The 20,633-nt window shown below is 43.5% G+C and overlaps 1 protein-coding gene across 3 annotated transcripts in view; it reads left to right on the top strand.

Annotated features, from left to right (window-relative positions):
- Positions 1-20,633, top strand: part of LOC146862301 (UPF0462 protein C4orf33 homolog) — a 139,775-nt gene that overhangs the window by 93,166 nt on the left and 25,976 nt on the right. For 2 of the 3 annotated variants that reach the window (XM_085641488.1, XM_085641490.1), the window contains exons 4-5: positions 18,533-18,602; positions 18,713-18,912. In XM_085641488.1, coding sequence (XP_085497614.1) covers positions 18,533-18,602; positions 18,713-18,912 — 270 coding nt within the window. The remainder of the gene's footprint in view (positions 1-18,532; positions 18,603-18,712; positions 18,913-20,633) is intronic. The other variant, XM_085641489.1, reaches the window with a different exon arrangement.

Below are 20,633 nucleotides of genomic sequence, written 5' to 3'. Positions count from 1 at the left end.
CAGCGGAGGTGTCCTGGCGCTGAGTTAGCAGATTCTCACTAGAAGGCAGAGGAAGGAAAGCAATGTACGGTTAAAGGGACAGGTTTTTGAAGCTCTCCTAAAGGCCGGTTCTGGCTCTGTCTTGCAGAGGTGGAGAGGCATGGCATTCCAGAGCTTCGCAGTTCTGACCGTAAATGCTCTGCCGCTTATCCTGGGGTTACGGAAACGAGGAATAGTGAGCAATTTCATGTGGTTTTATCTCAGGACCCGGTCTTGTTGGTAATTATGCATTCTGAGTCTCTGGTAGGCCTGGCCCTGACCCCTGGTGCCCTTGTAGGCCAGAGTAAGTGCCTTAAATTCAGTTCTCCTACTGACTGGCAACCAGTGAAGGCTCCACAGATGGGGAAAGATGCAATGGTGGAATGGCACATTTCTGATCAATCTGGCGGCAGCGTTTTGAATTATTTGCAGCCTGCGGACCAGATAGGCTGGTAGTCATAAGTAGAGACTATTGGAATAGTCCAGTCGAGATTTGACCAAGGCATGGACTACAGTTCTCCTGCTATCCATCGGGAGAACGTTGAGGAATTCCCTCAAGGCTCGCAGCTTCTAGAAGCATGAGGAGGAGACCTGGCGAATCTGGGTCTTATAGGAAAGATCATTATCGAATTTAAACCCTAGATTTCTAGCCGAGTCCACCGGAACCGGTGGAGGATTCAGCTCTGATGGCCACCAGAGCTTAGAGGGTGGCGGGACCGGTTGGTTGAAGAATAGAACCTCCGTTTTCTGTGTGTTCAGTTTTAACCTTGCAGCTTTCCTCATCTTACCTCCCATTGTTCTGAGACCACCTCTCCTTTCCACACTCTAGTCCTGGGGCCGTGTAGAGAAGACTCACCCAGTTACAAAAGTTGAGCCTGAATGCCATCCGTCGCAGAACGCGCATCAGGTAAGCCCAATCTAGTGTCTCAAATGCTTTGATAATATCTACTCATGCCAATACCAAATCCTCCCGGCAATTCTGCACTGAATGTTGAACATGTGTGAGTCTCCTCAGGTTTAGGGCGGTTCTGCACTGGTCCTCATGTACTAGTGTCCCCATTACCACCAGCAATCGTTCCTCTAGCAGCTTACACAGTATTTTCACGTCTACGTTGAGCATAATCAGGGGTTTTTAAGAGGACGGACTCATCTCATCGCCCCCAGGTTTGGGTGCCATGCAAATCACTCCCTTTCGCAGGGTGGGGGATAACATCCCCTTTCCCCGTGCTTCCCTGAACACCTCTAAGAGCGGCTTCGCAAGTTGTGCCACAAAGGTCTGATAAAACTCCAGAGGGAACAATCAGTGCTTTTACCTATAAAAAGGAAAAGTGTACTTTATTACCTACACACCACTAAGTAATACGTATTAATTTATAAATATACATACGTGATGGCAGGTGGAAATACTATGATGGCACCCTCTTAACTGTTCACACCCCTTGCGAGTCCTGAACCCTAAAACCACAATACCCCTCACATTTATTTACTAAACCCAATATAATTTGAAGTGATTATTAAAAAGGAGGCCTGATGTCTTTATGAGAGTATTTACCTCATTCATAAAGGTAGTAATATGTCATACTAAATTGATGCTACAGCACCCAGCAAAAGAGGTTCCTGCACTCTAGAGCCTTTAGTCTAAACGCCAACCTGCAGGAGGGTTGGAAAATGGTTAATCATCTCTCATAGTCACCAATTCTACCCCCGCGGAGACTTAGCTTGTCATGCCCTCAATTCTCAAGGGTAGCCCTCTGGGGACTGCTGTGCTAATGGCAGCCCCTAAAAACATTACAATATGTTGGTGATGCCCCTGCCTTCACTGGGGCAACAAATAAAGGGAACATACAAATCTGATAAGCCTGTGCGTGGGCTTTTAGCGTGCTAGATGATCATCCCTCAGAGTTTTTTTATGTGGCTGAATGAGTTCTCATATTTCCTTTGTTGTGATCTCATGTATGAATCTTTTTTTTTTCTTCTAATCAGAGCCCAGTCCCAATTGGGTGCCTGAAGTTGATCCCTTTGTGGGCCTTGCAGTAGTCCTACACCCCTGTGTGCTCTGAGTGCATGCAAAGGGACTGGCTATTTCCTTTTACCTCCCACATGCGGTCAACGTGGTGAGAAATATTGATTAGGGGAACCCGTCTCTACAGACACAGATACCAAGGGGCAGTGGAAGCATCCATCCCTGGTCCAGAGTTTAACGGTGCTTAACTGTCTTATGTCCCCTGGGTACTGGAGGTCCCTGGGATCATTCCAAAACCAGAATGCAACAGCATCTATTTTCTTAGGTTCCTTTTCTGTCTTTATCTTGTGTCAGTCCCTGTGGAAAAGGGGCCCCCAGGGGGATAATCCCTTAATGACCGAGGGCCCATGCCTGCCTTCCCATTGCAGTCTTTTCTATTCAGGGCCCTTGGAGCTTGTGGAATTTCTAGAATGGCAGGCTACTCATATCCTTGCCAGACTTGCTCCCCCTCCCTGAGGGGACTGGACTTCTCACTGTGTTTTCTCTAGCCCCGTTGGCCCGATTTCAACAATCTTGTGGCCTCTAGGCACCAGGAGGCTCCTGACATGTAAGCCTCTTAAACGTTCTTGGAGTCGTTTTTCTTGACTTCTCTGCCTTTTATGAGGGACAGCTCATTTCCTGCCTCCTGCCCTTAAGCCGCTGATGCTTGTGCATCCCTTTCTGTAATACTGATACCGCTTGTGCACATGCTCTGCCACCACTGCCATGAGGGAATAATTTTGTCTCTGCACCTGTAACATGGGCGCGTAGGCAAACATGCCTTTAGGAGGCGAACTGAAAGTGCACCACAAGAAGGTGGCCCACTTTCATTGTGCCTCCTAAAGGCAGCACTTTGGGGGAGAAAGGGAATCCCTGGGACCCCCCACCGATTTAGTGTTGCCACTCACTGCACCTGCCTGCAAGGGGATCTCTCTCCCTTCTTGAAAATACAGTTGACTTGTTGCCTGCAATTTGTAGCATGGAGCGGTTTTGAAGCAACCTCTTCGTATTTCACTTGAATGTGCTGCCCTCAAGGCAGCGCAAGTTGGCGGCAGACCTGGGGGTAGCGCATTCTGCATATTAGTGCATGCTTTCCCTGTTTGCGCCTGGTGCACTTTTTGAAAGGTACCTCATGGCGCATACAGGAAAAGTGTGTCGTATATGTAATAATGCCCAAGGTAGTCCGAAAACAAAAAGTCCAAGAGGTTAAATGGGTCGGACCCAACGTTCCTACATCGTCTATCACACATATTGTTTCATAAATACTGTGTACAAAGGTATTACCACATCGGTGCTATTAATAGAATTCTATACTTAATGTGATGATATTTATGTAAGCACTATATGTCAGACAGTATTTCTCTGACATACAACCAATGTCTTGATTTCTTGAGTAAAGTAGATATTAAATGTGTATTAACCATATAGAATAATCATATAGTTTGTATGCTTTACACTGGGCGATACAAGCCATTTCTGAGATGCATTCAATCTGAAAGGTTCACAGAGTGTGTGTAAGCGTTTTTATTTTTATGTGCTTGAGTATGTGCACATACATTGCTTTTTCACTGGGCTTGTGGAAACACGTGCAATGCACAATCTAACAGAAACAAAGACTCTTGCAAAAAAAGATGTACGATCGAGAAATTGATTCAAGAGATTTTAATTATTGGAAAACATAAGAAATTTAGCAAGGGATCAGCTAGGTCATGGTGCAGACTCTGCAGGTGTTCATGAGTTGACCGGACAGATGTTATGGATGCCAAATATTTGTTTTCCATGCCATTGCTCATGGCTTAGTAAGTGTATCAGCACAAGGGTAAAGTTGTGGGTCTGAAGTGAATGTGTATGTGTGTTGGTGCATGTGTGATGGATAGGAGACACAATGGAGAGCAAGAATACTCTATCTTATTTTCTAGCATAGCCTTAATTTTATCTATACTTGCCTTGTTATTCGTAAATGGGAAGTGGTTTGATGGCATACTGTATGCTAAACAAGCTCAGCTCATTGAAAACATCTGTTCAAAATTGGCCGCTCATGGAGGCAGTGGATCAAACAGCATAAAATAGGCGAATGGACAACAGCCAAAATAAAGGCTGAACTTCAAGCAGTTTGATAACACAGGTGGCAGTAACTAACACTAGCGTCCATTTTTTAAAGTTCTATACAGGCACCAATATGCTGGGACACATATGTTAATTTATGTATATAATTTAAAGACACTAAGAGGGGTCCCACTTCTACAGATAGGTATTCCGCGCTAGTATTATTTAGAAACAATTTGTGAGATAAGAAAAGATTTACGAACTTTACTTTTGAAAAACAATACAGTTCTACAGTATACAGCTTTTTTTCTGAATGTATCATTCGGCACATACCATCAGACGTCCTGTATGCTGACAGCAAAGTTGTTACAACATACTATAGATTCTTTAAAGCATTCATTTATGTTGAAGCGTAATATTAAAAGGATGCAGTGTAGGGAGCGGAGCTTGCAGTGCTCCTGGGCGGATGTCTCTGGTACTCCAACACAGCTCCCTTTCCATGGCCTGGGGCAGAGGATGGGCCTGGGAAATGTTGTGCCAACTGGTAGAAACAAAGGCGTGAGTTGGAAGCATGTCAGAGTTTGATGTAGTCCCTGCGTGTCCTGGAAAACAGACACGCTGAGGCACCACCTCTCTGTCTTTTTCACACCACGCAAATATTATGACAACCACCAGAGTCGGGTGCTGACAGAAAGCACTGTAAAGAGTCAAAGTGCATAGTTTGCCCTATGCGGCAAAAGCAATGGCATGACTGGCTGTATGTGGCCACAGGGTAGAGCCCCAAACCAATGGGCTCACTTATGTTCTCTTGTACCGTACTTGTAGCTGCCAAGAGTTGGTGATTTAGGGTGAGTTTTCAACTTGGTGTTCAACAGGACCTTACCCTGAACTGGACAGGCTGCTGCCTATTTACCATCTGTGCAAGACTGGTAACATAAGCCTTGGCTAAAATGTTGTTCAAACCAGACCGGTTTTATTCCCCGCCTCCTGTCTCTCTATCTCTCGCTCTTTTCATCCATCCATTCTTTGTTTCTCCATCTCTTCTCCCGCTTTCTCTGACCTCTCGGCATCGTTTCTCTCTTTGTTTACGCTCTTTCCTTCACCTCTTTCTCTCCCCATTCTCTCTCTCTCTCTCTCTCTCTATGTATATATATATATATATGTATATGTGTGTATATATATATATATATATATATATATATATATATATATATATATTATCTACTGGCGGTCACCAGTAGATAGTTATAGTTAGGACCGAGTTCCCATAGGAAATCTGAAAATTCTATTTTGAATAACTTTGGCGCCGGCTGACTAATCTTCGTAAATTTTCAAAACTAGGGGGGCGCTCCCCTCAGCTCCTACCCTGAAAGTCTCGGGGTGATTCGTCAAGCGGGGGCTGAGAAAAAAGGGGGGTCCCAAAACGCGTTTTCCCCCTGCATTTTCCCATAGGACCTTTAGTCGAAGGTACAGCCCGAACGGCTGAACAGAATTACTTGAAATTTGGCAAAGAGGTACTCCTCAGGTCAGGGATGTGCCTTTTGCATATATGGTGTCAATCTGTTCAGTAGTTCCTGAGAAAATTGCAGTTAAAAGTACATAAATATCTATATGCGTGCACCGTGCGCGCACGGTTCCGTGCGCGAGCGTAATTGTGATTGGTGGTTAGATGTCAGTCAACATTCGAATCGGTCGAAATCAGGAAGTGTCGGACGCCATTTTGTGTGTGGCAGTGAAAAACAAAGGTGAAGAACGTGAAAAGGGGGCAGGGTAGAGAGTTCCTGTCCCCTAGCCTTTGTCAGGGGGTCCCTTAAGGACCCCGAAGGGTGAAAAAAACATTTTAATATTTTTTTCAAAAAATCGCGGGGTGCGCGCACGGTGAAAAACCCTTAAAAAAAATAAAAAAAATTTAAACGAGCCATTCCATATTACATGATTCAGTCAATCTAGAACTATATACATAGGTAGTTTATTGTAAAATAAATATATAAAAAATATAATAATACATACATAAATTAGCATTAGCATTTAAAAAACCTTACAAATTCACAAAAAAAAAACATAGGTTTCACACACGTTATAGTTAGAAATTAGCATTTAAAAAACCTTGCAAATTCACTTAAAAAACCATAGGTTTCACACACGTTATAGTTAGCAATTAGCATTTTAAAAACCTTGCAAATTCACTGAAAAAACCATAGGTTTCACACATGTTATAGTTAGCTGGACATTTCATTCGTAAAAAACCATTGAAATTCCCCCGTTATAGTTAGTTCAGCTAAATATAACTCGCGCGACCGCAATCCACTGCTGATGATGTCACATATTACATCACTGTATTCACTAAGATACTGTTAATAAGTCAGTTATACAATTAATTTTACCAAAAAAACCATCCATTTAGACACTTATTTACCCATTTATTCTTCCATTAACCTTTAGATATACATATATAAAAAATATTTATTTTTCAGAAAGACACATATTCACTGGATGATGTCATCAGTGATGTCATTTGAGATGTCATCAGTGATGTCATGAGTGATGTCACTGACCATGTCATGAGTGATGTAATATGTGACGTCATCAGCAGTGGATTGCGGTCGCGCGAGTTATATTTAGCTGAACTAACTATAACGGGGGAATTTCAATGGTTTTTTAGGAGTGAAATGTCCAGCTAACTATAACATGTGTGAAACCTATGGTTTTTTCAGTGAATTTGCAAGGTTTTTAAAATGCTAATTGCTAACTATAACGTGTGTGAAACCTATGGTTTTTTAAGTGAATATATATATATATCTCTCCATCTCCAAACCCAGTTGCTCCTTCCGGATTGTGGGGGACCCAAGGAAAGTGGCGCACACGCCGGCAGAGCGTACCGGCAATCAAATTCTTCAAAAGTACAAGTCCGTGCGCTCTCAGGACAAACAAACCCCGTTCAAATGACAATCAGCAGAGGTGTTTATCACACAATGCTTTTATTTTCTAACATAAGAGGGAATAGATAGTACAAGTGCATGAATATAATGTTATTCAACAGTTTAATTATTATTCTCAGTCATGTAAACAGTGACTGTGATTGGCATATTACAAGCAGGCATGAATTGGCGGTTACAGGATGCTGCCTATTTTTTACAACTAGGGCGTAATTGAGTCTTAAAATGACCGTACTCAAGGTTAGAAAGAGAGTATAACATTTTTGTTCCCATTTAATACATTTTTTGTTGCCATTGAGTAACCTGTTATCCCACGGAGAAAATGCCCACTGGGGCTTTAAAGATTGATACAGCAATGTTTCATGTGGTAGGGTAAAAGTTGCTCACAGACCCGTTCAATATCGTGTTAAGATTAACAACAATTGCAGTACTCCATGTATTTGTACTTAAATCCAACTAAATTAACTGACACTTTTTAGCACTCAATAAATGAAATAGTTTCTGAATTTCTGTTAAATTTCACTCTGTAACGCTCCATTAACAATGTAAATAGTAAACACAGCATCTCTTCTATGTTATTTGTATAATGCACTCACTGTCTCTTTAAAGGAGGTAGTTTGCACGTTCAAGCTTGACCTGTGATCAAGGAGTGTTTGTGGCTCCGAAACGTGTTGGGACATTGTTACTGACATGTGTGAATAAACATACGTCTTTCGCCATTTAGAGTGTCAGCGCTGTGATTTCTGACTTGGAATTGTGGTTTCTGCGTTGATTTGCGATTAACTTGTGGATATTTGGGGTTCGCTACCCCGCCGGACACTCCTCATACAAAGAGGCTGCTGCAGAAGCGACTGTGGTTGTTGGATATATATATATATATATATATATATATATATATATATATTTGTTTTGCTAATAACTTTGACGCTGTTTAACAAACCTTCATGAAACTTTACAAAAAAGTGCTACTTTCGGTCTAATTTGTGCCGGAAACGTTTTTGGGTGGTCCATCAAGCTGAGGTTTCAAAACACAAAATCCCCATGCAGTTTCTATAGACTTTTTTGGAAAGCAATATCTCTGAACGGGATTACACATCATGTGGAAGGAATCTAGATGTTTGTTCAGAAAGCTTTGTAGTTTTGTATATAACTATGACTCACTCCCTCTCCCTACACTGCTAATTACCTCCTATATTACGTCACTTATGACATGTTCTATGACATCATTGATCACAAGCCTGTGCATGCCTGGGATATAATGTTACGTTGGCACATTGTCACCTAACTATAACGTCACTTTAATCTTTGGCTTTTTCAGTGTATGCATATTGGTGCATATATATGTGTGTGCATGCGTATATATATATATATATGTGTGTGTGTCTGTGTCTGTGTTCATATATATATATATATGTATATGTTTGTTTGTATATTCGTGTGTCTGTGTATGAGCCTTGTACAACATTTATAGGACATGGGAAACCCAATGATGCTTTCAGAGTGGCTTATCGCTGGGGCAAGCGAGGACTCTGTGGGACAGTCAACCTTTGAGTGGGAGTGAAAGGAGGTCAGCTCCCCGTGACAAACAAGAAGCTTCTTGCCCTCCTGTTGCCAGCCTCTGCAGAGTATCAGCTGATAACCTTGGAACTGGAACTTTGTGACACCCATGGATTAGGACAACATTGTCTGTCTGACACCTGCTGACAGGGGCCTCACGTTCAGACTTTCTTTTTCACCCACAAAAGGGAATGTGGCACCCATTGAGGAAATGACCATCCCCAGAGACTCTGTGGACAAGGCCTGAGAACACACTTTGCGAAGAGGTCGACCTGGCAGACGGTAGAAGGTCTACTTAAAGCCTATCTGCCAGATACATTCTTTGACTTGTGTTCTTGCTTTGCCCTGTAGAGTAACAGCACCTCACATAAATGGCACAGGACTGCACATGTGCTTGCATTTTGGGGTGAACTACCCACACTTCCGGGTCCTGAGTGATGTCCTCAGCTTTACTTTCAGAGCTTACAGGAATGTTTAAGAGCTTCCTGAGAAAGAGACAGACTATGAAGCAACCCACGCACCATTTCCTGCTCTGCCAGGACCTCTGCAGTGTGTTTGATTGCGGCCATGGAGGAATGCATCTCAGCCATGTAAGATGCCCTCCGGACTCTCCAAACTATAGCCATCAAAGTACTAAGAATTGTGGGATGGTTTGAGCAAATGGTCGAGGATACAGAGGGAACAGCCCACCAGAATAATCCCAGGATCCTGAGCATCCCGGAGGCAGTGGAAGGAACATGTTCCAAATAATTTCTCTCTAATTGGCTCAAAACCTAGATGATCATCTAAAGACTTTTTACCATGCTTCTTTATTGAGAGGGCAAAACGTGCATTATTACCTAGGCCTCCCCGGATCTTCCACCTTACTTTATCACCTCATGGCTAGTTTGCTTGAGTGATGGTGTTAATAGTATATACACGCCTGATCCAACAGCACCGATAATCCTTTTGGCAGCTATGCAAAAGCGATGTGTTACGCAGCTAGAGTATGTTTTGCTGTACCTTCCAAACCTCCAATGTCCTCTCAGGCCCTGCTGTTATTATCAAGGACCACTTTACACTGTGTGATGCATACCTAAATAGGGACCCCCTACGAGAGAAGAAATCAGAAAATATGTCGACAACATGCCAGAAGTGCTTCTCATAGCATAATCAGCAATGACCAGTGTTTCCAGTGAGCCTGATAAAGAAAGGGAAATATCAGGCCAAGAACATTTTATGGAGATTGCAACTATAACTGAGAGTGGGCCTAAATGCTTTTGGTTTCAGACTTCTTTGCCTTTGTCTCTCACTTTTGTTTTCTCTGCTATCCTTATGCCTTTGCTCATATACTGTGGAGTTTGGATGAGATTGCTCTTAATAAATTTTGTTAGATTAACCTACGGACACTGCTCCTGCAGGTGGTGGGGGACCCAGCCTCATTGACGGTACTGTTAAACCTGTTGGTAGCAAAGTCACTTCTTATCTTCTTTCCATAATTTGGGGCAGTTGAGTTTGCGGGTAAGTCTGCTCATCACTCCCAAGCTTCTATGGTTATAGTATTGGCAATAGGAGAGTTGCAGGAGAGTGTTTTCCTTGAATATTGAAGTTGTTACTGTGCCAGTGTATTCATATTGCTTAGACTGATGTGGATGAGCGTAGAGGAAAAGTAGTACGCATAGTAGAAGTATGCTTCCTCCATTAATAGAACCGAGAATGTTAAGGACCTAAGCAATATACTCAAGCATGGGAAAGTACAACAGATTGTATCACTCTAGGTTCAGTATAGGCTCCAGATAAGTGGTTTTACTAGTATGTATGTCCCACCATAAGTGGTTTCCCAGGTACACACAGATAGCTTAGGGGGATACATCCTGGTGTCAGACAAGTTAGAAGGTTGCTCCTTGTTGATCTTGAGTGTTTACACTTCTCCCCTTCTTACTCAGGGAACTCTGCAGATAACTGTAAACCTATTTGTGAATATGCCCCATGAGCTTACAGCAATAGGAAGTGATTGCAATGTGATCTTGGATGAAGACTTTGATGTCTGCCACTCTCGTACCATTAGAACTCTTAGGAATGCTGTGCTCTCTGATTGGATGACCTCCTTGTGCCTGTGTGACATCTAGCTGGCTGGTCGGGCACACAGACAAGAGGTCCTTTACCTTTAATTCAGCTGCTCACTAATAATTCTCTCAAATTGACTATTTTTTACTCCCATCCACTGATATGCATGGATCACAGGTTTGTGCATCCTTACCCTGGATCAATCTGTACACTCCTTGTGGAATTGCCCATCGTTCGCACATATGCTGGTGCACCTGTAATCTGGTGCTTTATGTAGTGGTTGATGGACGAATATTTCTCTGCCTTCCTTTGGGAGGAGGCAGACTTCTCCCAATATAGTGTGGGAAATCTTCACTACAGTGCTTCAAGGTAAGGCGAATGCAAAAAGAACTATTGACGGACAGAATGCAGAACAATGTCATACATTCACCCCAGTACAGAGATCTGGGCCTAAATCCATCGTTTTTTTGCTCACCATGCCATTCCAGTTTGGACCCAGCCATATGCAAATCACTCTTGACCCTGTGCCCCATGGGAACAGTCCAGCCCGAACTGCCAGGCTAGGTCTTCCAGATCTCTTGAATGGGGGTGAATGTTTTGATTTGTTCTGCATTACGTCCATCAATTGTGTGTCTTTTGCTTTCTCGCCCTAAGTGCGCCAGGTATGCCCAGACGTGGGTCCTGGGCTCACTGTGCCACTGGAATCAAGCTATCCTGGCTGAAGAGGGGTGAAACCCCGAAACCGGTCCTAGGATGCTTGTTTCCGGTCCAGGGAGGACCTGGCTTGGCAGTTCAGGCAGGACTGTTCCCATGAGGCACAGGGTCAAGACTGATTTGCATATGGCCAGGTCTAAACTGGGGTGTCTTGGTGAGCAAAAGAATGACGGATTAAACCCAGATCTCTTGGCTGGGGGTGAATGTTTTGATTTGTTCTGCATTCCGTCCATCAATTGTGTGTCTTTTGCTTTCTCGCCCTAAGTGCACCAGGTATGCCCAGACTTGGGTCCTGAGCTCACTGTGCCAGTGGACTCAAGCTATCCTGGCTGAAGAGGGGTGAAACCCCGAAACCGGTCCTAGGATGCTTGTTTCCGGTCCAGGGAGGACCTGGCTTGGCAGTTCAGGCAGGACTGTTCCCATGAGGCACAGGGTCAAGACTGATTTGCATATGGCCAGGTCTAAACTGGGGTGGCTTGGTGAGCAAATGAATGACGGATTAAACCCAGATCTCTTGGCTGGGGGTGAATGTTTTGATGTGTTCTGCATTCCGTCCATCAATTGTGTGTCTTTTTCTTTCTTGCCCTAAGTGCGCCAGGTATGCCCAGACGTGGGTCCTGGGCTCACTGTGCCACTGGAATCAAGCTATCCTGGCTGAAGAGGGGTGAAACCCCGAAACCGGTCCTAGGATGCTTGTTTCTGGTTCAGGGAGGACCTGGCTTGGCATTCGGGCTGGACTGTTCCCATGAGGCACAGGGTCAAGACTGATTTGCATATGGCCAGGTCTAAACTGGGGTGGCATGGTGAGCAAAAGAATGATGGATTAAACCCAGATCTCTTGACTGGGGGTGAATGTTTTGCTTTGTTCTGCATTCCGTCCATCAATTGTGTGTCTTTTGCTTTCTCACCCTAAGTGCGCCAGGTATGCCCAGACGTGGGTCCTGGGCTCACTGTGCCACTGGAATCAAGCTATCCTGGCTGAAGAGGGGTGAAACCCCGAAACCAGTCCTAGGATGCTTATTTCCGGTCCAGGGAGGACCTGGCTTGGCAGTTCAGGCTGGACTGTTCCCATGAGGCACAGGGTCAAGACTGATTTGCATATGGCCAGGTCTAAACTGAGGTGGCATGGTGAGCAAAAGAATGATGGATTAAACCCAGATCTCTTGACTGGGGGTGAATGTTTTGATTTGTTCTGCATTCCGTCCATCAATTGTGTGTCTTTTGCTTTCTCACCCTAAGTGCACCAGGTATGCCCAGACGTGGGTACTGGGCTCACTGTGCCACTGGAATCAAGCTATCCTGGCTGAAGAGGGGTTAAATCCCGAAACCGGTCCTAGGATGCTTGTTTCCGGTCCAGGGAGGACCTGGCTTGGCAGTTCAGGCTGGACTGTTCCCATGAGGCACAGGGTCAAGACTGATTTGCATATGGCCAGATCGAAACTGGGGTGGCATGGTGAGCAAAAGAATGATGGATTAAACCCAGATCTCTTGACTGGGGGTGAATTTTTTCATTTGTTCTGCATTCCGTCCATCAATTGTGTGTCTTTTGCTTTCTCGCCCTAAGTGCGCCAGGTATGCCCAGACTTGGGTGCTGGGCTCACTGTGCCACTGGACTCAAGCTATCCTGGCTGAAGAGGGGTGAAACCCCGAAACCGGTCCTAGGATGCTTGTTTCCGGTCCAGGGAGGACCTGGCTTGGCAGTTTGGGCTGGACTGTTCCCATGAGGCACAGGGTCAAGACTGATTTGCATATGGCCAGGTCTAAACTGGGGTGGCATGGTGAGCAAAAGAATGATGGATTAAACCCAAGAAATCTTGACTGGGGGTGAATGTTTTCATTTGTTCTGCATTCCATCCATCAATTGTGTGTCTTTTGCTCAAGGTAAGGCTAAGGCATATCTTAAGAGTATGGAACAAGATAAGGAGCTCCTTGCTCTGGAGCGCGAGTTTGCCACCTCTAGAGAACTGCATTTGCTCTGTCAGATTGAACCAACCAGGTTGGTGCACAGGCATCTGTCTCTTGATATGGCCCGGTCGTTCTGGATGGCATTGATTAGACTTATAAATCAGATTAGTGGCAAAGTGCACCATTGTTTTTACAAGCTAGCCAACAGTGATGGGTGGCCTACACTGCTAATACTACAGCCTGGTATCCCTCAGTCTGCCTATTAAGTGGCATTCCCAGACTATTACAACTGCCTTTCTGCAGTCCATGCTTTATCTACCAGTGCTGCTAATCCCTTTTCACGAGAACTACCTATCTAAGCCCTGCCAAATTCTTACAAGTGGAACCTTGGCCTCCCACTGACTGAAGATTAGGTAGCCGAAGAACTGAGTTCTATGCAACCCTGTAAGATGATCGGGTGTAATGGATTTCCTTTTGAGCTCTTTAAGAAGCAGGCCCCACCTGCTCATTCCCCACCTTCTAAGTGACCAGTGACTCCAAGTAGACTGGCTTACTCTCGTGGGATCTACAGCAAAACACTACCTTGGTCATTTTAAAACTGGAATAACCATCTGAATATTGTACCCCCTACCGCCCTATTTTACTCATCAACATGAAAACTAATATCTTGGCAAAGAACCTGGTAAACAGACTGAATAAAGTGATTAAGTGAGTACTTGATGGTGCACCTAGATCACAACAACTTTATGTCAGGACGTAGTACATACCAATGTCCACGGCGAGCTCAGATTGCCCTGGCTCATGCCCATTAGTTCCAAGTCTCAGTGCCCTGATATTGGATCATTTTGAAAAAGTGTTTGATTCATTGAGATGGGCTTTCCATTGTTGGGTATTTGAGAGTATGACTTTCGCCCCAGATTCCTGATCTACATCTAAGCTCTGTCTAGTAGTCTCTGGGCTCATTTCTATGTAAACTCTCCTTTTCTAAAGTGCTTTCTAACTGACCTCTCTTTCCTTTGGTTTTCACTTTAATGAGTGCGTGACTGGCTGCCTGGATACCAAAGATTGACAGGTGGTTTTAGTGGGAAGGCAGAATCGAGAACCAGGTCTTGCTCTATGTGAACAATATGCTTCTTTGCCTCCGGTAACCAAAATGGGCAATCTGGGACTAATGGAGATATTTGAACTATATGTTGAGGTCACTAGTCTTGTCAGGCCCGATTCCTAGGAAGCAATACTCTTGAGATGCCCTCCTTTTGGCAGCACCAACTCTGGGTTTTATATTTCACCAGAGTATGCATGTGGCCAAATGGGGGAAAGAGAAGTTAGTGTGAGTACATCAGTGCTTAATTTGTAAAAATATAAGTGTGAGGGCCCTGGTCAGAAGGCAACTGCAGCTTGCGATACCTATTGCCCCTGCAAGAGTTGCCAGTGACAGACCCAACACAACTACTCACCTTCACCCTACTACTCTGTTGACAATTCAGAGTATTCCATGCCCCCAGTGCTATAAGAATGGTTAGGGCTGCTGGTATTACACATTTTTAATGTATATTGAACGAATAAATAACTGTTGTTGTCTTCATCTCTAAATTAGCTATACAGCTCCACCATGTGGCAAACTGTTATAATTCCCGGTGTTGACAATTAAGTGCCTGTGCCGAGCACCGGAAACCACTGGTTCAAATTAAGCACTGTGGGTACTGCAGGAAAGTAGACTTGGAAGGAAAAAGTCAACAATTGTTAGTTCTACTTTTACGAAGAATTGTTTTTATATTTCACACGAGAAAGCGCTGGTTGTTTCCGCTAAGAGAGCAAATTCCAGAATTACAATTCCTTCTGTTTAACAACACAAAGTTCTTGATATTATTGAAGCAAAAGCTGTAACAGTTCTTTTAAAGGTTCATTGCTAGTTCCCAAAACAATCCTATATATCTAAGGGAAAATCTCTACTGAGGGGAACTAGGTATGTCTCTTGTGCTATGATTGGTTGATCTCCCTTCACCAACCAATAGTGCAGACCTAAACGTGCCCCCCCATAACTTGCCACCTTACAGTAATGCTGTTTCTTCCTAATTCGCCAGAAGAATTTCTGCTTGAGCGGCCGAAGGCAGTACCTCATCCGAACTTCTGAATAAGTTGAGCAGAGACTGAAAGCATTCAGTTCGAGAGCGCCTGTGTCAAAAAACACGTGCAGCCTTGATCTGTAGACCTGAACCTCTCTCGAAGAAAACCTCTTCGGTGTTTGGCTCCTCGATGTGGCAGCTCCTTTCAAAACCAAACATGAATAGCAAGTGCAGCTGAAAGGACTCAACATCTTTAAATAAAGGTGCTTTCTCAGAAGGCGGTGCCCTCAAGCATGCTTCAGAATTTACAACTGCCGCCAAAGGAAACAACAATGAAGTCATCAGTGTCAGCACAAACCAATGAGTCACATATGAAGCCCTTTACTGATATGAGTGTTAAAGCACACAAACCAATAAAGACATTACAGAAACACAACATCTTGTTGTTTAATCATTGGAACATCATTGGTAACAACATGCTGATGCAATGGACTTTTAATACTTGTTGGAAGGAGTTTGTGACAACTTTTCTTTTTTTTAAAACACATTTTATTGGGGTTTTGTAGATCAAACATCGAATATACAGTGATATATTTGTACATAGTAGGATGCCTCTGATATAGCAGTGATGTATTTTCATAACTGGTCCCAAATGGTAGCATATAACCCCTGCCCCCCACACCCACTATTAGTCAGTAAATGGTCATATATTTGTCAGCAATGAGTGTTGTATCTGAATGCACAAAGGTAGGGTACGAGATAACGGATGATCGGCACTAATCTTTGTGATTGAATTTTTGCAGACAGCAGGGGGCCTCCGGACTATTTATAGGGGCAGGACGGGCCTCATCATGGAGCTAGTCTCGGTGATCCCATAGGTGAGGCTATGAGGGTGTCAGACTCTGGGGTGGTGAAACTATATTCTAGTGCTTCCCAAGCCCGGGCAGTGTGCAGCAAGGAGCATGGCCAGAACATGTGTAGGATATAAGCTCCCCTAGTTCCTATCTATGGGTAAGAATGTATAAGTCTCTGCTACTTGAGAAAACACATTTAGTTTCAAGTACCTGAAAATGCATGTAACTAGAGACCCAATGTTGTTTTGGGAATTCAATGTCACTCGGGTTCTCGATGCCTGACGTAGGGACCTCCCGGGATAGGACAGTCATCCCCTCTCCATAATCGGAAGAGTGGCATTAAACAAAATTGTGGCACTACTGAGGCTCCATTTCATGCTCCAAAATTACCCCTATGAGATTCCAGGAAGCTTCTTTCTTATGATAGGCACTCGATCCTGCTGATTCTTGTGAGTTGGGTAAGCAATGTATTATCTCACAGGATAAATGTGTCCCATCAGTTTAAAGTGGTGTGTTTTGCATGCTGGTCATGCTCCTGCATTAAGCTGATCAAGTACCAGTAGTGAACAACTGGCTCAGTGGTTCCAGAAACTATCCTGCCTTTCACCTAGAACTCAACTTATTTCCTTTTGGCATTTTTATATTGATCTCCGGTCCAAGCTTAACTGCCCAGCCACAAGAGTTGGATTGGACTGCTGGCCGAGGGCTTTGCAATGGATGGTAGAGCAAACTAACACAAGTGACACCCTTGTGGCAAGGCATACAATCTGATGGCCTGCAAGACTTCAGAGCCTAGGACCTTACTGGCCCTATATATTGGTCTCTCAACTCTGAGAGCTGACTGGGAGTTTGATCAAAGAAGGTTCTTTAGACACCTTGCAGAAGAGTTTAAGCTCCTTAAATCCCAATTCTCCGGGTATTTGCTGCTCCAACATATTCTAGAACAGTGCAGCACAGCATTTGTGGCTCTTCCTAAGTTCTTGGTGATCTCCCTCTCGGGATTAAAGTGCATTGCACATGTTTACTTCTGGTTAGCATTACTGATCGATTTGCAAGCTAGCAGTTCCACTGGGAAAAAAAACCTGAGACAATTGGGAGGTGGGTAGTGGAGCGAGGCTATGAGGTCACCCCGGTAATTAGAGATTTTAGCCTGTCTACCCATTATCAAATTGACATTACTTAACAGAACTTACAACACCCCTGAGAGACTGTGGAAGATGGGCACCCACCACTCCTGGACATGATAAACGATACCACTAAGAAACCGAGTGTACCTTCACATGGTCTGGTACTGCTCCACAATTCAGAGATACTGGCTGGAAGTTAAGTATTTATTCTCCAAAGGTTCTTAAGTGCCCTGTGTAACTTAAAATAAGACTACTAGGCTTCATGTGGGGTCGGAAGAACTGCCTCTTGCAGCTCTCTTAGTAGGTCTAGGATTTATTTTGACTGAACACGACATTGCACGGTATTGACGAGTCGACAAGGCACAGCCCTTCACAGATTGGTTGAGCAGTTTGCATCACTTCACTCTGAAGAGGTATTCTACTGTTTAAGAGAGTGCCTTGATAAGTACTAAAACATATGATGTGCCTCTGTGTAATGACTTTGGATAATTCCAGGGGAACATGTTTGCAGAGTTAGCTCTCTCTCTGGTGATATATATACAAATGCTGTCTTCCATCATAGGATGCATCTCCTTGCTGGTTCATTTGTCCTTGTGTGGTGCAGTCCTGTCTTTGGAGCCTCCTGAGTGGTGCACTACTGAAATTAATTATTAGGTCCAAGGTTAGCTAAGACCTTTTGATTTTTCTAAAATTATATGTATAAAATATTTACTTACAGGGGCTTTCAACCAGCCTTCCTCATCCAATGATCTTCTTTTCCCCATTCACATTTTTTTCTTCCTTCCACTACAGCATACACCACATCACATTGGGTCTGCCCACTTCCTGTTGGCTAACATCCCTGTGAGTGACAGCATTCTACCCTTTCACAAATAGCACATCCACACACAAAGTCGTTCCCTTCAGTCCCAGGGACTACTAAGCCAGGGACTCGAAACGAAAACATATTTTTGCTAGTAATCAACGTTTATTGTTTTTAGATTGAAAAGGGGCCAGCAACTTCCCCATCAATACAGTTTTGCAAAAACTATGTCAAAGCAAAACAACTATTTACAAAGTATAAGGTCTGAAGTTCAACGCCAAACACATTGGACTTGCCAATGTTTGTTTCTTATTGCCATGCCTATGTAGAGGCCATGCAAGTAAGCCTTATATGTAGGCGTAAACTATTTTATTTCTCGAATTAAACTAACAAAGGCAAATCCTTTTTGTTGATTTATACTGTGTTAAAATTAATTAATTTGATTCTAATGTTTTATAGTATGTTGCATTTTTACAGCCATGGACAGCATTTGGTGTTGCTGCTTTCAGGCCGAAGAAATGCATGGAAAGTAGGTGACAACATACTTTGAAATTGTGCTGCTTCCTACCCAGCGAGCCACTCTCATTCTTATTTTCAAAGCTTTTGTATGTCTTTATTATCTCTTTTTAACCATTCCAGCAAGAGCTTGCCTTGGAGTGTGATGTGACTAGAAAAGGAACCAGATGGGAAGGCAGAGCTGTTATTCCTTGGAGCTATTTTCCACCTGATGTTGACAGGTTCAATGCATATGCAATACACGGATCAGGGGAATTGAGAACATATGAAGCACTCTATCCTGTACCCCAGAGTGAAATTGCGGCCGGACAGCAACCTGATTTGTAAGTAGATTAGTGTGAGATGTAAATCTGTAGACTTACCGTAAAATATAGATTTTTGTTGAATTTATACATGTGGATAGAAATAGGAACTTTTTCTTCTTCCTTTTGACACTAGCATCTTAGGTATTAATGCCACTGTAATTATGTTTGACTTCTCTGGTCAGTGTTCCTTAAACCACTTTAACATTGATACTAGGTGATGAACAGCCACGGTCCATGCAGGTAACAGCGGTGGTGCCGCTTTGGGGGGTGGGGGGGGTTTCGAGGGACGATGCAGAGGGAAAATTAAATAAATAACTAATTTTCCCTCTGCATTGTCCCTCAAAATCCCCCCCTCCCCACCCACCCGGCCCCACCGCCCCACCGCTGTTACCTACATGGACAGCGGCTGGCGATTAAAATTGGTGCCTGTACAGGTTAGTATGAGTGCATAAGTATTTGTGAGAGACATGCCCCCATTTATCATGTGGAATTATAAGAAGGTTCTTTTGGACCTTGAAATTACCTAGAACCTAGTTACCTTTATATTGGCATACGTTGGGGATTTTTATCAATGCTATGAAATTAATAACTTCGCAAAAACCATACACGGGAGCCCACACTTCATAAAGTTACTCATTTATGTGATATTCAGTCCTTCTGATCTTACCTCTTGAGTATTGGTAAACACCAGGGTCATTCTATGAATGCCTTTTGAAAAGAAGAAGTATTTTTGTTTGACTAAACATAGAACACATTTTGCTGCATTACTTTCATATATATATTTTGTTGAATCCGGTTGTTCCCTAGTGCAGTTAATCATCAAGCATATGCAACATGGACAGTGTTGCAAACAAGTGTTTGTCAATGCAGGTATTGGTGATAGTTATAAAAAAAAAGTGATTTCTCTTTTGAGCACTTTAATGTGACTCTAGAATGACAATCACAAAAGTGATCCTGCAAACAACTTCAGCACTAAGGAAAGCACGTTTTATTTTATAAAAAATGTGTCCATACCTCGGATGGTTACAATCCTGGAAACTTTCATTTGCACGTTATGTTGACAAAGAAGAAAAAAAGACAAAGAAAAGAAATGCAATGTCTTAGAACCTTTTAAGCAGTGATTTTTCTCTTTTTCTATTAAATTAGAATGCTAGATTTCTTTCCTGAGCAATATCTGCTCTACTGTGGTGTATTGCAGTTGGATACTGATGCTGTCTGGCCATAATAACATTAACCCCAGAGATGGAGCGAGGCCCTAGGTGTGCTGGATGCAATGAGAGAGGTGAAAAGTCAGAGATGCTGCCCGGGAATTGGATAATGCAGCTTAGGAGCATTGAATTGCAAGGAGGAAGTAGGCTGTATATAGGGAGACCCCAACCATCCCTTACATTAAGAGAGCTTATAATCCCGCCTGACACTATATATTGCAGCTAGCCCAGAGTACTAGGTCGCTGTTACTAAGAGTCTTGAAACAGCATTGCAGCACTTGGATCATCCATTATGTGGAACATGGTAAACCAAGCTCAAGAGGTAGTTCAAAAATAGACTAACTCTAGCTGGTGGCTGCAGGACATCCATTTCAGAGGACACTACCAGTGGGGATATGAGCTTTCTTGCGAGTGGTGAGAGGATACTGAAGGAGTCTTTAGAAAGACTTGACAGGAAGATTGATGGAACTGAATCTAAAATGGCGATTGTGGACGACAGACTTGCATCTATGACAACTAGGCTCACAGAGG

Source organism: Triturus cristatus, chromosome 2_2, assembly GCF_964204655.1.
Source record: "Triturus cristatus chromosome 2_2, aTriCri1.1, whole genome shotgun sequence".
Classification (NCBI taxonomy): Eukaryota; Metazoa; Chordata; class Amphibia; order Caudata; family Salamandridae; genus Triturus; species Triturus cristatus.
This window is presented reverse-complemented; position numbering and strand designations above follow the sequence as displayed.